The sequence below is a fragment of the Glycine soja genome, chromosome 17 (assembly GCF_004193775.1).
Source record: "Glycine soja cultivar W05 chromosome 17, ASM419377v2, whole genome shotgun sequence".
In the NCBI taxonomy this organism is placed as follows: Eukaryota; Viridiplantae; Streptophyta; class Magnoliopsida; order Fabales; family Fabaceae; genus Glycine; species Glycine soja.
The window spans coordinates 10,067,259-10,084,204 of record NC_041018.1 but is presented as its reverse complement, the minus strand read 5'-3'; the positions used below and the strand labels follow the sequence as shown (position 1 = coordinate 10,084,204).

Sequence of the window (16,946 nt, the reverse complement as noted above, 5' to 3'; positions counted from 1 at the left end):
GGCCTAGGCAGTAAATCAGTGTGATTTGTATTTCTTTAGTAGAAATCAGGATATTTGAAATGTTACAGTAGTATGCAAGCAATCAAACTAAAAGATTTATGTGATACAAACCTAACAATTTGATGGATAACTAGGCATACAAATATTATTAATTAGGGGGCACGAAGCAATCCCTTACGCACAAGCAAATTAAACAACAATCAACGTAGATCAAGGTTGAATATTCATGTGAAATATTTAAAGCTCGTCTTTAGGATATGATGAATGTTCCCTTGGTTTGCTAGAGGACTTTTTGATTGGATAGGAAGCTTCCATTGCTATGCCACAAAGACCTTTCTTGACAGATATGCTCCTTTTCATTCTAATGTAACCCTTTTCTCCCCATTCGGATCCCCATGAGTTCTTCACTGTCCAATATTTGGTTCCATCTTGAGTTGTTCCATAGCCCACAATTGCTACCCCATGATCCAGAGCAGTGCCACAGTTTCCCGTAAATACTCCCTGTAATTAATTATTTGGAAACTAAGTTCAGATCGCTCACAAAGCATTTTGTTTAGAAAGCTAGATAATTAAGAATAATTAATGTTTGTTGGTGATTGCACTTTGATTTAAAAAAACCATTCACAAAAAAAGTTTGGTGGTGATTACACTTTTGTGATCTTCTCCATAAGACAATCCTATTCTAATCGAATAAGACTGTTATAATCGATAAAACTATCGGGTATTAATTTAAAGCGGTAGCATATTAAAATTAAAAATCTTGTGAAGAGTGGATTAAAATTAAAAATTCACCTCTGAATAGAACTGGAAGTCAATTCCCCCAGCTTCAATGGCTACCGATACAGGTTGATGGGCAACAGCTTTGAGCAATGCGGCCTCATTGTTCACGGGGACATTCTCATGGCCATCAATTGACACTGCAGGTTCATTCACCTACAATATGGAGTGGTTTTTTTTTTTTTCCATCTTAAAATTCCTAACCAATCAACTAATTTTGATTAATATATTAAGCACAATAGTTAAAGATCAGTGTGCACCTTTGATGCATCACAAGTTCCATCTTTTGCTTCATAAGGGTAATTGCTTGCTGTAGTTATACCGTATTGCTTGATAAACTCGAACGCAGATTCCATTAACCCACCATTGCATCCTTGATTTTGTGTAGTGTCACAATCTACAAGTTCTTGCTCAGACAAGGGAACTAGCTTATGTGTCTTGATTTGGTTAATACCTTCAACAGCTACAATAGTTGAAAACGCCCAACAACTACCTATAATAAGGCATAAGAAAACAAGACTTCTATTAATTACGGAATGTTTGGTGTGCATCAAGGATATGCAGAAGCAGATAGTTAGTCATCAATTAATTATTTTTTAGGTGTAAAGATTATTGAAATGAACATTACCTCTTTTAAAAGAAAACTTTTTTTTTTTATACATAATCAAGAATCTAAACTTAGTTAGCATGAGACATTGTTGGTAAACAAACAAAAATAATGTTAGGAATCATGGGAACCTGCTATGTCATTAAATAAATATGCATAAAGTTAAAAAGATAATTATTACTTGACAAATAAAAGTGACAAGAATTTTACTCTTAAAAAACATTGTTTTCCCATTTAACATAGGAAAAAAATATATATATGGGCACCCAATATACATGCTATTCAACACATGAGAGATAAAATAAAAGAAAAATATGTGATAGGAAGTAAGAAATATGAGAGATGAAAATAGGGTGTTTAAAGAAATGGAGTATCCAAATATCATGATTCTTTTAATTACATATATATCCTCTAATTTTAGAGAAGTTAAATATTATCTAAGTGACTATGCAGAAAAAATGTTAATATTTTTGCTTACCGCATTGGCCTTGATCCTTTACATCAGTGACAGCACCTTTCTTCCTCCAATCTACGGAAGAAGGAACCCTGTCAACGTTCTGATACATGAAAGTACCATTCCCACGTGGCGTGCCTCTGAACATTCTGTGATGATTAACCTTGGAGCCAGCATAGATGCTCCTGAATTCATGGTTGGTCATGTCAGCGAACCTGTTCAACTTCAGCTTGTAAGGCTTGTCCATTTTATTGGAACTGTGGACATGCATCACGTTGCCTTTGAACACGTTGAAGCGGTTGTGCTTCTCATCGAGGCTTCGAGAAACCGTGTGGTGGCTCCTCCATCTCTCGTACAAATCCCACAACCCTTCCTCGGATTCCAGGTCCTTTTCATTGAACTCAAAGCTCTCAGCAACTCTCAGAACCAAAGCAAAGGATAGAGCAACAAAAAAAACTTTCTTTACTTCCATATTGTTTTTGCTTAATATCAATTCAATGGAAAAGATGGGGAATAGAGAGAGCATGGAGATGTTTTATATAGAGAAATGAAAACCAATTAGGCACTAAATGAAGTTACAAGTTTCTTATGGGCATCAACAAACAATAATGATGAACATGCAAGGTTGTTATAGTGACATTAATTTGATTATTCTTAAGTACATTTCTGTGGATTTCAGATAATATATAGAATGAAACTTAAAGAGAATTTTCTCATTGGGGAAAAATAAATTGGTAGATAGGTTCCTAATTTAAAGCTTTATGTCAAAGTACCTTATATTGAGTTATTGAAGGATCATTTTTCGGTTGCATGGCGATTACGCGATTACCTTAACGATGGTATTGAGCATGGTTGCTTCTGGTTTTGAGCCACTATGTCAGTGTGTGGAGTGCGGTGTTTTTATCCGTAGCCTACGTGATCGCTTATGAAAGCAGTGTAGTAACATGTACAAAACAACAAAGTGCAATCAATTTTATGTAGTACTTCCCAACTGAATAACTCTTTACGGTGCATGTGGAGTAACATGGTAAAAGTGATATGTAGCGAAAACTGATGTCATTAATTTTACGGTCTAATTTGCTTGAAAATAGCAATGATTACGGCTGGAATTTGGTAACTGAAGTTACATACGGGGAAGATGATGAGATTTTAAAATTTGATTATTCTATTAGAAATAAAAAAGAAAATTTAATTATCTCAATCTCACCTAGCACATGTAGGTAATTTCCCATGGAAAAATTTGTCTATAATTAAAATTCGTCAATAATTTTCTACGAGAAATCTGTTGGTAATCAATGGCCAAATCCGTTGATAATTGTTGTCGGTAAAGATCCGTCATTATTATTCCCTATGATCATATTGCAGACGAATTTTTGTCTGACAAAAATTCGTTGGTAAAATCGAAATACCAATGGATTTTAACCATTACCGACAGATTTTCTTACAGTGTATCACTTCCTTTTCCTTGTTTTCTCAATACCCAACTACTCAGATGTATTTGGTGATCAGCTTTTCATACAGTTTATGTAAAATCAGTACTACCATTAAGTTAAAATTGTTATAGGTTATCTCCAACGCAATATTAAGTTGAAGGAGCTCCATTTGAGATGTGCTAAAATTCTGTTCTCATGCAAATAAATTTGTAACTAATTGGTAGGTAAGTCTAGAACTTCAAAATTTCAGTTTTATTCCTGTTGAAATTGGTATTGAATATTTCGTGGTTACTTGATCATGAGTTGGTTAGCTAATTTGACAAAGGCTTGGAATTCTAGATCTTTTTAGGTAAAAGGAAATGTTTATTTTTTACAATTAAATTAGGAGAACTTTTATTGCCTCTTTTGAATTTAAGAGTATTTTTTATTTTTTTACATGCATAAAATGAAAAAAGTATGATTTAATATTAATTATTTGAGTTTTAAATAATGAAAATATATTTGAAATTGTTTCATTCCCCTTACGGTATCTGACCAAAAAAAAATGTTTGTAGTCTTCGTGATTATCATTTGACTCCAATGTGACACGCTTGCTAATTCCTTGCAGCAAAGAAACACATTAGCGTAATGCATTGGACTCTACCAAATCACTAGATAAATCAAAAATTAACTAATAAATAATAGTTCATGCTCACGGATTGTGGTCAACTCTATGATCCTTGATTTTATGAAATCGTGAGATTAGTTGCGTGCCTTAATTGCTTTGAAAGAGCTTTTTTTTTTTTCCCCATTTCCCCTCCAGCTCTTTTGTTTATCAAGACGTACTCTTACATGTGTAATCCATTTATTTCATGTGTTTTTTTCTCTCTTACTGAATTGTGTAGTTAGTTGGAGAAGATTCAATTTTTTCTTCTGTAAATCATCTACAAATCGTGCATAGTTAAGGCCATTGTCAACAATCTTCTAAGAACTAGTCATGTTTTAACAATTGCATACACATGCCTCCTGAAAAATAATTATGAAAATTTGTGGCGAATGTCGTAAACCTTAATGATCAAAAGAGTATATTTCTAAGAAAAATTACTGATTAATTATATTATTTGTATATTATAACCACATTCTGTATATAAATTACCATACGTTTTGTAGAAGGAGCAAATATGGATGGGGGGTATAATATGAGCATTTCATTTGTGAATTTTTCAAAGCTTATTCCCTCAAAAGAAAAAAGAAGCTTGCTTTTTTTTTAGAGGAAGAAAACTTAACTTTTTAAACCATGAATCAAACTTTTCTTTTACTAAATAAAAAAGTTAAAGAGTTAAATGATTATATCCTGATATTATAAAATCAATTTCCATTACCATTCAGTCACAAATAACTATTTCATGAATAAAATTAGTGCTGGAACATGATACAAATACCTCGCTACAACATTCCTGCATAGGTTCTTTACTGCAGCAGTCCTGCAAAGTCCACACTGCGAGATATGAAAACAGTAAATCAGTCAGGAGCCTCATTCCTGTCTGTCCCCACTGCAGCGAGGTCTTTGTATCCTGAGTAGGTGTGCGATGGCAAGAAACATAAATTTCCAATAAATTCCAGAATTTAACAGATTCTGGAAACTAATTTGCCAGAAGTCTTGGATAGTTTCTGAAAATTAATTTCTAGAAATGGATATTCTTTGAAGAAACAAATACCAAAAACTGGAGTATATATGTATCGATGTAGTTAGCATTACTCATTAAAAATGACAACTTGCAATAGCAGGTTAAGTTACTTGTTAATAGTTAATTGGACAATATATTTACGTTGAAGACAGCCTGCCAGTGACATGTCATCAAATTTTGCCAATTCAACATTAGTATTTAGTAAAACAGAAAGGCTTCATGCCTTCATCACAAATTAGTCTCTACTCATGTTTCACTTGAGACTGAGACTAGTTTATTTAAATGAAACATCGTTAAAAAAACAATATATATACATGGTTCCTGATTTGAATGGTATATTATACCTTGTATGAACATAAAACAGTGATAAAGAATTCAGCCACCCAATCTGAAAACTGTACAATTGAGCAGTACCACACCGCTTGCATAGATGCAAACCTTTATCTATTTTAGTGTGGTCAAACCTCTGCACGTATCCAAAGAAATGAAAGCCAGTTATGTCCAGACGCAAACAATCCCATTCTTATCAGCTGAAGCTAGGGGTTTTGCAATTCCGCTCCACCTACAACACAGAACAGAGGAAGTGTGTTCCTTCAGAGTACTGACTATATCACCTTTAGATATTGACCAAATATAGACAGATCCATCAGCAGACCCAGCAGCAACATGATTGTCATCTGGGCTGATACAGGAGCGACTCCAATTAGAAGCCACTCTGTTTCCCATGGCTTTTAATGTGCCACAAACTTCCAGAGATCGCACATCAAACAAATTGTGTAAATTGTCCCTTCCACTGGTCAGTACAACATTTCCATTTCGGGAAAGGGATAGTGACGTGACTGCAAGTGAATGGGCAGCAACCTCACTAAGTAACTTTCCAGTTTGAATGTCCCATAGCCGAAGGTTACCATCAACATGCCCAGAAAATATGGTTTGACCATCCATGCTGAAGGAAAGAGAATTGCAGTTGCTGCGAAAAATTACTGTGTTTGTGCAGTAACCTTTCACTAAGTCCCAAACTTTTATGGTACGATCATAGGCAGCACTGACAACATGACGACTTGAAATCTTGCTGACATCAACAGCACAAACTTTATCAGTGTGGCCAGTAAGGGTATGACGGACACGACCTGAGTTGACATCCCATACATACAAGTTGTTTGAGCTGCTTGCAGCAATGACAGATTGATTATCGTGGGTGATTGTGAGATCCAATACTGAGCCAAGGCAGCCATGAAGAGTAGAACTTAAGGATCCTGTATTTGCATCCCACATTTTAACTAACCGATCCTGTCCCCCAGTAATCAATTTACTGGAATTGTACTCAAACAACATGGAAGCACAACCACCTTCATGTGCACGAAGCCTGTATTTACATGTGGAAGGGATGTTTGAATCAAAAAAGAATTCAGCACCTTCTTCACTTCGGCGAACTATACCATCCACCTGCTGCCTTGCAAGTTGTTCTAAACCACTGGCCCTTAGTTTCTCAACCATCTCTTCATACAGTGTGTTGGCCTAAATTGATAGGAACTAAATTATTAATTAAGTAGCATATGTAACAAGAATTAGCATGTGTCATCACAGTTTTGTGAGGATTATACACATAAGAAACTTGCACTACTAATGTAATTATCATAGTGATTCACTTCTATCATGCATAGACTTTTAAATAGATAAATCACTGACAGACAAGTTTCAGATGTCAAAAAGTTAGTTCAGAAGTACATGGAAATATTGGCTTAACATTGCTGAATCAAGCAAAATGACATTTAAGAATCAGAAGCAGATGAAGATCAGCAGCACTTAGTTCGAATAATACAGAGAATGGGTACCAATACCGATGTTGTTAAATGGCGGCACCATGGCTGCCATGGCGGAATGCGTGGTGGATTTTTTGCCAACTGCTATAGGCAATTTGTGATGGCGGTGCCATAGGCCACAATGAGGTGTTCTGCCATATTCCACCATCCGCCCTTGATATAACACTAACCAATACTAAATATCTACATGGCGGAATGCGTGGTGGATTTTTTGCCAACTGCCATAGGCAATTTGTGATGGCGGTGCCATAGGCCACAATGAGGTGTTCTGCCATATTCCATCATCCGCCCTTGATATAACACTAACCAATTCTAAATATCTAATTCCAAAAGTTCAAATGGCAAATAACAAGATATTGTACCTCATTTAGGCGTTCAGCATCCTTCATCTTTTCTAACATCCAGCGGTCAATCAACATCTTGTTTTCAGCTTCAGCTTTATTGGCTTTAGTAGTCATCTGCTCCAGTTGTGCTTTAAGTTCAGAATTCTCACTGACAACCAGTTCCAGAGATTTAATTTTTTCTTCCAAGTCCACCTTCAATTGAGAGCACTCATCCCTGCAACGATAATTTAAAACTCACAATCATTTGCCACAAGCTAAGAAAAAAGAAAGAAAGAAAAAGAGTATGGAATTGGAAGGCCATTAAACACATAAGAAACATAGAGCAACCTCAATTCAGTCAACTCCTTCTGCAGATCAGCCAATGCATTTTCTTTCTCTTGAAGAGACGTTTTCGAAGCTCTGGACTCAGCTACTTCCACAACAAGTTGCTCAGACAGGCGAGATTGAGCTTTGTAGCATTGCTGAAGTTCCATTTGAAGATTCTCTGCTTTCTCTTTCCACTCAGAGCCCTTCAAAGATATAAATACATACAACATTAAACTCAATAAAAGCATTTCAATTGATAAAGACACAGACCATGATCCAAGCAACAATATTAATGCCCATTATAAAATGCGGAATTGAAGATGGATAAAATTGTGGACATGAACTATTTCTATTGGAACCGATGATTGAACAAATTTCTAAGACATAATTAGGGATGAAAATCAGATACAAATTAGGTAATTCCTAAGAAACATGAATATATTGTTGATAGAAATTATAGAGAGATAACCTGAGAAACGATGGGTCTAGAAAGAGCTAGAACAGTGGGAGCATGAGCAGCTTCCTCAAGCAAATGGCGCTTCCGCAGAGCCTTCAAAGCATGCTTGATGGCTTCACTCGCAATTTCTTCTTGCGACTTGCGTGCTTTCGCCATTGCTGCCCAAAAAACAGAATCCAACCACCAAACTTTTGAATTCCTGGAATTTTAAAAATTAAGAGAAACTGTAAGCAGAAATTGCAATTTATGATCCACAAGAATGATGAAAATTAGATGAAATAGGGTTCTTGAAAACAATAATAGGGTCCCACTCCAGGGGCATTTTCCCAAATCTCCACCATCAAAATCTTGGGGCTCCAGGCCCACAGTACATTTAGCATGTGCTATTTACACATCCACATTTAGTTACTCACTCCCTCTTTCCCGTAAACTACCCTCCCAATTCCTAAACACACTCCCTCATCTCTTGCTCTCTCCCATATAAGTTACAGTGATGTAGAGAGGTTAGTATATATATACATATGGGAAACAGATAATTGGCACAGCACAAAAAAAAAACCATTCAACATCATTACTAATATCCAAATTTGAGAAATCAATCAAGAGCACTGAAAAGCGTTTCATCAATTAAAACTCCAAACAAGAATTAAGCATAGCAATAAATAACCACCGTAACGTAATCGACTTCCTCCCCAGCTCTTAGATTGCGGATAGAAAGGTGTAACGCCGGAAAAGTGATTGGAATAGGAAAAAGTGAAAACGCATGCAAGGCAAGGGAATGAATTTTTTTAGATAGAAAAGAAAAGGGAAAGTGTACACCTAGGGTAGTAGGGTAGCTTTAGCTAAATTTGAAAATAATTTACCAATAATAGTAAATACAGACAACTAATTAAAAATTATAACATTATCATTTTTTATTATTATAAATAGTGATCTTAAAAAAATAAATATTCGTTACATATTATAAATATAAAAAATTGTAAATTGTGAAATAATAGTGTAGTTAATATTATTAGGTATTCAAACCTTAAATACTATAATGATGATAAAATAATAGTAATGAAAAATATTGTTTCTTCTTGTTTATAATAGTCAAATATGTATCCGATGAGACTCCAAAAAAAAGAGAAAAAATCCCAAAAACAAAAAAAAAAAAGAAATGTATTCAATGAGACAAAATTTAGCTGGTTTATTTAAACTTAATTTTTTTAAATAAGCATTTTAAAAAAAATATTTTTTTAACGAGTAGATTGAATTTTTTTTATCAAAATAAACATAATATATTTTTTAAAACAAAAATAATTTAAACAAATACACTAATTAAGAAAATAGAATTTTTTTTTCAAGAAATAAGTATAAGCAAATTCACCCGATAATTTTCCAGAAAACCAATATAAGAAATAATCAAAATTCATATTTACTACAATACGAGTGGTTAGTAATTAATGCTTATTTTTACACAAAAATCACATACAAATTACTAAATTTTGTTACTGCATCAATAAATTGCAGGTAATGAACCAACTTATATGAATCTTAGTATTCCAAATTTTGTATGTGATCCAGTATTAATAACTTCTGTTAAAAAAATTGCTGCCCCAATTCAGGCAAGTTAACCTTATTTGCAAAATTAAACCATATCTTAAGAATGTGAAGAAGCTACAAGCAATAATATCAAGAGAAGCTAATTTTAAATTAGTTTGAATAAGAACAAGGAAGGTTTTATCATGTGAAATTTTACAAGTCATAATAAATCGCCCCCTTCAGCCTTTAGCCTTAAGACTAACACTAAAACAAGGTTAGAGTCTCTTGAAATCCCAACATATCCAAATCTACATGAACAATGCAAGAATCTACGCCAACAACATTAGCATCCTGTAACACACCCCACCCCAATGTGAGTAACTATGTGTATCTTTGTACTATCTCTCTCCCTATACCAATCCCATTACCAATTATTCAGATACTTCAAGATCTTCAGCGAGCTCGAATTTTATCCAGCCAGTCAAGGCTCTTCCTCGTCCTCCCAAAATGAACATCAACACTTTTCCGGGATTTATCGTGGTTCTCTTTGTTTCTTTGTGATCCTGCCACATGGTCAAAAGAGATCCTTGATTTCTCTACTGTTTCAACATTACTCAACTTATGCCCTTGAAATTTCAGTTGTTCTTGTTTATCAGTGCTTTTCCTTGGTTTGTCCCTTAGATCAGCACTCATCCTTGGAGCTTCAAAACAATCAACACTTCTTCTGGCTTCTTCAACTCCACCTATGCTTCTCCACAAAGTTTGCCATTGTGATGGTGACTTTTCTATTATCGATATGAATTTTCTGAGATGTCGAAGGTATTCTGGATAGAGTTCCAGATTACAGTGGTTCCCTCCTTTGAGCCATAAAGGTTCATACTTCTCTTTACAAAGTTCCCACAAATGCTTGCCATGAGAGCAATCGACAACCTCATCATCGGTTCCCTGCAAAAAATATAAGAGTGATTGTAAATTAGTTAAGCAATACTTGTACTCAAAAAATAAAGATAAGAAAGCCATAAGTGTAAAGTCACTATTTACAAAGAAAGCAATTTAACAATTGGATACAAGCCATAAGCTCTTTTGAGAGCTTCTCTACTGGATATATACTCTATATTTCCAGTAGAGAAGCTCTCAAAAGAGCTTATGGCTTGTATCCAAACAAGCACTATATCTGCAACACACAGATATCTCTTGTATCCACATTCCACAACACTCCAGTGTCTCAATGCCAGTTAAGTCAGCTTCAATGAACAGACTCTACTTTACTAAGTTAACAAGCTCATGCTAATGAAAAGTATTGTTCTCCACTTATCAGCTATCTGTATCTTGGTTTTCATTGAAATTGTCAACAGGGAAAAAATATGCATACTTGAATTAAGAAAAAGGCTAATTTATCATTTTGAACACGATGCTCCAAGGCAAGCACTATGAGTTAAGGACTGCAACAACTACGGGAATTGTTGATGGGATACCAGTTACAACTTACAATAACCACAGAAAATATGATAACATCCATATGATAGCAATAGAAAGTGAATATTCAATGTAATAAATATTGAGTGCTTACATGAATTATCAGCACTGGACACTTCACCAATGGAATTTTGTCAATGTTCTGTGCAAGAATAACACAACTTTGTTCAGGTCCATGTAAATAGTTTTCTAGAGAAAAAGGACACCAAAGCATATAGGACAATGACAAAGTATCTGACCTTGTAAATGTCAAACCAATATGTCCGTTTCACAGGGTACATGACTCTCAATCCTGATAGTATAGGACTGTGGAGAACAACAGCCCTTAGTCGGGGTAAACGAGTGGCAAGATCCAAAGTAGGACCACTTCCAACTGATTGACCATAAAGGATTATGTCTTCCTGCTTAGTACCATAGTTCTCTTCAAGATACTTATATGCAGCTTCAATGTCAGCATAAGTATTATTCTCACTTGGCTGTGCAATGATATCTATAAGTGGCGTGCTGGGATCAAAAGAATCAAATAAACCCAGAAAGAAAAGTAGAGTAATTACCTTTCCTGATGACTGCCCATAACCAGAGTAATCATATCTGCATACATTAAACCAACATGCTTAAAAACTTCATTAACATGAGACATATAAATGTGTTCTTTAATAAACTATACAACTATCATAAGCATAGGGATGAGCAGTCTAAAAACTACACTGACCATCAATGTTTACAATTTCACTTCTACAGAAAAGATTTAATGTGGCACTCTACATATATGGAGTTAAATCTAATGGAGCAAACACATGTGAGTTTTCAGTAAATGTGTGTTGATTATATAACTAATCCTTTCCGAGGAAAAAATGTAGAAGGAAAAGGAAATGCCTATCTGGTAACAAAAGGAATATAAAGGCCTATATTGTTACATTAATGCTGTCACAAGGTGGCTGAGTTGGCTGCCTATCTACTGAGACAAGGAGTTTATTAAGGCCTAGATTGTTACATTAATGCTGTCACAAGGTGGCTGAGTTGGCTGCCTATCTACTGAGGCAAGGAGTTTGTATGACTCGTCTGTGAAGAGCTACTTTTTGTTGATGCAGCAAAGTAGCCGATGGCACATTACAAAATTTTGGCAATTTGACTCTTATCCTTAAAACACTCAACAGATCTAATCCAAAGGGATTTTTCAGTCAAATACAATCATCCAAACCAAATATGACCAAGAAATCCACCCTTCGATTGTCAACTGACCTAGGTTGCATGCATGAGAGAATCAAGAAACCAAGAAGGCTGTCCGCAGACATATTTTTTATCGTGTCTTCAATGACTTGACCTGTAGTTGGTTGGCTGTGTACTTAAATGTTATCATGTTTCCAGTATAGCGTATCTGGATTACTTTATGTTTTTATTACACTGCCGTGACTTAATTTGCATTTAAATCTTATTTATGCGATCATTTGTTGATATGTGAATCATATAAGTCTTAATTGCACCTCAACACACTCGTCACTTCACGACAACACCAGTTGCATTGAAACCTATCCCTTAGAAGGCCTTAAATAACTTAACCATGTATACAACCTGGTTATGGCATCCCAACAACACTGATTGCATTGAAACCTATCTGGTAGATGGACAGAGCTAACTTAACTGTGTATCCAACCCTGTTATTGCTTAATGACTACACAGGCTGCATTAAAACTTGCCTAGTGAATGGCTATAACTAACTTAACTGCAAATCCAACCCTGTTATCACTTCACAACAGCACAGGCTACACTGAAACCTATCCAGTAAATGATCACCACTAACTTAACCATACACCCTCTGATTGTATTTGTCAGAGTCAGATAACTAAATTCCAACTTCCTTTCCATAAACAAATTCAAACTTCATCAACAATTATCAAATATAGCTTATATTTGGAGCATACTAAAAAAATAATGGAATATCACTTCCACCTTCAAATCCTTATCTTCCATTCATGGAAGAACCACAGAAAACACATGGCTCAAAGCAAAGCAGATCTATACAGACTAACCTGAAATCATCACTTGGATGTTTCCCCCCTAACCCCCATGCCAGCAGATAACACTGAATTCAAGACATAATCAACCTCATGGCACTTTCATTCATCAAACCAAAAAAAAATCAATTATTTCATGTTACCCAACCTATCAAAATCAGAACCTTGTAAAACCAATCCAAGCTATGTAAATTGCTAACTCAACATACACTACAAAAATTCTACTTCGAGGGCATCCCTGCTTCACTAGACTTTTCATCAAACGCAATTCAGCAAAATCAGATCAATTGTGATGCATGTACCATGTATACATGTATGTATGTACATAAGATGAGAAATGAAAAATGAAAGAAAGGAGAAAACTTGAAATACCCAAAAAGATTAACACGCAAGTGGGTACTTAGATCCACATAGAGCTCAAGCATGTGTCCGATATCAGCCGCATTCCCATGAGAGTAAAGGATGGTGGATTTGGCCATGGGGTGCGCAATATACACCCCAACAATCTCACTTCCACGTCGAGTCCCGAATTTCACCACCCTCACGTTCTCGCGCCGAGGAAATGCCTCCAACACCAACGCCCCCGTCGCCGCTTCCTCCACCACCTCGTACGACGGCGGGCTAGGCGGAAAAAACGCCATCTTCGCCGCCATAGAAGAAGTTACACCACCCATCTCTCTTTCTTCACACCAACCAAGTCCAACAAACACACTTCACATTCCTTTCTTCTTCTTCTTCGTTTCAATTCTCACACTACCACTGCCACTTTTTGAGATGCACGTAACTTCTCGGTTCTATATAAAGTGTCGAGCGTGTAACTCAGACAGGGATTTTTCTTTTTTTTATTTAATTAAAATAATTAATATATTGTGTCTTTTTTTTCATCTCATCAAACTTTTTGAAGGATGCCGCGTTGTCTTTAGCTGACGCTCACGTGGGACGTTACTGACCTGAAGTTTCTTTTTTATACTTTTAAGTTTTAACACTCGGCTGAGTGTGGGGTCCCCTTTTTTCCTTTTTGCAATTTTTATGTTATCCTTCCATGCTTCTATTTCATGATATTTACTTTTACTGGTAAGTAGTAAGAATTTATATGAAGGTGTGTTGTATCTTAAATTTTCACAGCACTAATTGAGTCATAATATATTCTGACTGTTTTATTGTTGATTTATTGCAAGCATTCAATGGAGAGGGAACTAGATATGCAAAATATTAGTAAATGGGGGAAAACCGTTAATGCTAAAAAAATCTTTTTTAAAATTTTAAAAATTGACCACATTGAATTCTTTTACTAAATTGTAATACTTCTAGTCTTGGGTCAATAATTTTATTATTAAAATATTACTACTATTATTTTTTTATTGAAGAAAGAGAAGAAAAATATGCAAAGGGACATAGAAACGGCAAGGTGAGATATGATTTCTTATTTTTCAAAGTGATGGTTGCTTCTCAATGAGACCGTGACCATGACTTTGCCTACTGATGAAGGAAAAGGTCTTTTGGCTTTGTTTTTCAAATGGGACCTCACATTGACATGGGCATAGGAACGTCCATGATTTCAATGCACTTGTAGGATATGCTAATGTCACCCTAATTAACCATTAATTAATCGTTCAATAAACTTTTTCTCCCTAGGGGAAATTTCAACAGAAGACCCGTTTTTTTGGGGTAATTAAGATGGATCAGGTTTTATGGAAATTAGGACACATCAATGGCTTCTATTGTCTTTGGTCTCAGAATTCAGACACATAACATTGGGTTCGGACTCAACAAGGGACCCATGTTGCAGGAAACAATATATCTTGTGTTCATCACTCCTTGTTTCCGCTAAGTGTCAACCTGTAATTCTGCTGAGGAAGCTAGCTCGGGACCAACAATAATTAAGACAAATTGATGTAGTACAAATTAAAAATCTATTGAAGTTTCTTGCCAACAAAAAATTAAAACAAATCAATTATAGTTATAGTGTTGCGTACGTGTTTAAACTTTCCAGATGCAGAATTCTGATGTTTCTGCAGTGATATCGAGAAAGAGAGGTTAACCACTCTGCATTATCAAGATCATGTACGTATAATGAATACTCAAGAAAGTTAAAATAAAAGAGATATCACAAATATTAAACACAAGCATTTTAGAAGAATTCTTGCACTGACATCTTAAGGAACCAAGTAAATGGAAGATAAAGGTAGGAATTAGTTATGTAAATATTTTGTATTAATGTCATAGGAATAAAAAAAATAGTTTTCTAATTTATTTTAAATAAAAATGGGATTAAACAAACTCATATTCAATATTTCAAACACAAAAAAAAAGCCATATTCAATCACCAAGAGAATTTAATTAATTATCTTATTTTGAATTCAATCATTAACATTATGATTATCACACTCAATGTTTCATCTTTCATTTTTTCTCATATCATTAATTTGTAAAATTATACTAAAATATATAAATATATATGTAATAAAATTATAAAATATTAAAATCTGAGTAACTATTTTTTTATTCATTATATTCTTTATTATCCTTGGAATATATATATATATATATATATATATATATATATATATATATATATATATATATATATATATATATATATATATATATAGTGTGTGTGTGGGGCTTTAATTTTAATTTTTATAGTTCTTATCTATAACCTTTAATTAAAAATCATACTCTTTATCTATAATACGGATGAAAAAAATATTCTTTATCTATAATTTGTAATTAATTTTTAAATTAAAACTTATAATGAAAATGCTGGAAAAATATTTAAGGTATTATACTTAGAAGTTGTAAAATAAATGAAAACATTTTTCCTAAAGTTTGTTTTTTTATAATAACTATTTACCTAGTGAATTAAAAAAATTATTATTAAGAATTTAATATTTTATAATTTTAATTATTAACTTTTAATTAACAAATATAAAATTTTAATTTTACACATAAACGATATGAAAGATAAATTAAAGATAATACATTAAATGATAGTCATAACATTCATGATATAATTTTAGAATAAGACAATTATCTAAGTTTTAATGGTTATTCAAGATGCAGTTATTTGACCACCATTTTTAGTTGGAGTCGATTAGATAAGGTATTGTTAATTAGTATTTTTAGGGAATTAATTAACAAATTAAAAGGAAAAAGTATTTAATGTAAAATTCATAAAAGATGGTAAAAAAAAAGTCAGAAATAATGTAATTTTGTACATCCTAATAAAAAAATTCTCATTTTAATTTCTTAATCAATGTTCTAATGACACTAGTTGATATTTTTCCATTAAAAAACCCTTAATTTAATCGAAATTATTAATTGTGGTAGGTGATATTTATAAAGAAATTAATTTTTAACTCTTAACAAACACAACTAATCACTTAAGAGAAGGGAAATATGATACAAACCTCCGAAAACCATTTTATTGATTATACAAAAAATGAAAAATTGAAAAGTATTTTTTTATTGATTATAAAAATAAATACGGAAATATTAACAATAAGAATATTTAAAAATTTCAAATTTAAAACAATTAAAATATATTTAATTAATGAAAAATCATTCAGTGCCTATTTATAAATATTTTATTATAAATTGATTAAAAATTAAAATTTAAAAATCTCATTTGATTGGATAAAAAGATAAACTAATTTAATTTGATATAAAAAATACAGTTCTTAAAAAAAAAAGAACACATAATGGTATAGTTTATAAAATGAAGACTCAAATTTATAATATAAGAATTAATTATATCATTCGTGTCTATTTAAAACTTTTTCTTATATAGATTATTTTTTCCTAATCTTTTTTTTCATATATATAAAGATGACAATAAACTTCTTCGTTTTTTTCCAGTTTAAAATAATATTTTTCTTTTTTAAAATATGAGTTCTGTATGGTTTGAAAACATTAGTAATAAAAACAATAATAATAGAGAGGAAATAAAAAATTATATTACTTGTTGAAAGGAAAAACAAAAAACGCGCGAAAGAAACAAAATTTTGAAACTTTTTTTTTTCTAATTTTGTTTTCATCTTAATTTTTATTTTCTTTCTTCCAA

The 16,946-nt window shown here is 33.3% G+C and overlaps 3 protein-coding genes across 7 annotated transcripts; all 3 read right to left on the bottom strand.

The window, feature by feature from the left end:
• LOC114393437 (vignain-like) lies at window positions 1-2,751 on the bottom strand. Of its 3 annotated transcripts, none has more exons than XM_028354793.1 (5): window positions 2,668-2,751; window positions 1,863-2,226; window positions 1,038-1,270; window positions 793-933; window positions 1-501 (listed from the first exon to the last, which is right to left on the bottom strand). In XM_028354793.1, exons 1-5 carry the CDS (start codon window positions 2,686-2,688, stop codon window positions 238-240), a joined length of 1,023 nt encoding a protein of 340 aa, XP_028210594.1. In that variant the 5' UTR covers window positions 2,689-2,751; the 3' UTR covers window positions 1-237. The 3 variants fall into 3 exon arrangements, with proteins under 3 accessions (XP_028210594.1, XP_028210593.1, XP_028210592.1); XM_028354792.1 differs by having other exon boundaries at window positions 2,612-2,719; XM_028354791.1 differs by lacking the exon at window positions 2,668-2,751 and having other exon boundaries at window positions 1,863-2,586.
• A 1,859-nt stretch (window positions 2,752-4,610) lies between these two features.
• On the bottom strand, window positions 4,611-8,268 carry LOC114393435 (autophagy-related protein 16-like). 3 transcript variants are annotated; one of them, XR_003662561.1, is made up of 5 exons: window positions 7,881-8,268; window positions 7,433-7,614; window positions 7,124-7,319; window positions 5,283-6,456; window positions 4,611-4,824 (listed from the first exon to the last, which is right to left on the bottom strand). XR_003662561.1 is itself a non-coding variant. In XM_028354790.1 (4 exons), the coding sequence occupies exons 1-4, from the start codon at window positions 8,022-8,024 to the stop codon at window positions 5,434-5,436; spliced, it is 1,545 nt and encodes a 514-aa protein (XP_028210591.1). In that variant the 5' UTR covers window positions 8,025-8,268; the 3' UTR covers window positions 5,104-5,433. The 3 variants fall into 3 exon arrangements, 1 of the variants encoding a protein (XP_028210591.1); XR_003662560.1 differs by having other exon boundaries at window positions 4,611-4,748; XM_028354790.1 differs by lacking the exon at window positions 4,611-4,824 and having other exon boundaries at window positions 5,104-6,456.
• A 1,272-nt stretch (window positions 8,269-9,540) lies between these two features.
• LOC114391832 (alpha/beta hydrolase domain-containing protein 17B-like) lies at window positions 9,541-13,673 on the bottom strand. Its single transcript, XM_028352816.1, has 5 exons — window positions 13,256-13,673; window positions 11,423-11,459; window positions 11,108-11,344; window positions 10,963-11,010; window positions 9,541-10,337 (listed from the first exon to the last, which is right to left on the bottom strand). Exons 1-5 carry the CDS (start codon window positions 13,555-13,557, stop codon window positions 9,846-9,848), a joined length of 1,116 nt encoding a protein of 371 aa, XP_028208617.1. The 5' UTR covers window positions 13,558-13,673; the 3' UTR covers window positions 9,541-9,845.
• Window positions 13,674-16,946: the final 3,273 nt, after the last annotated feature.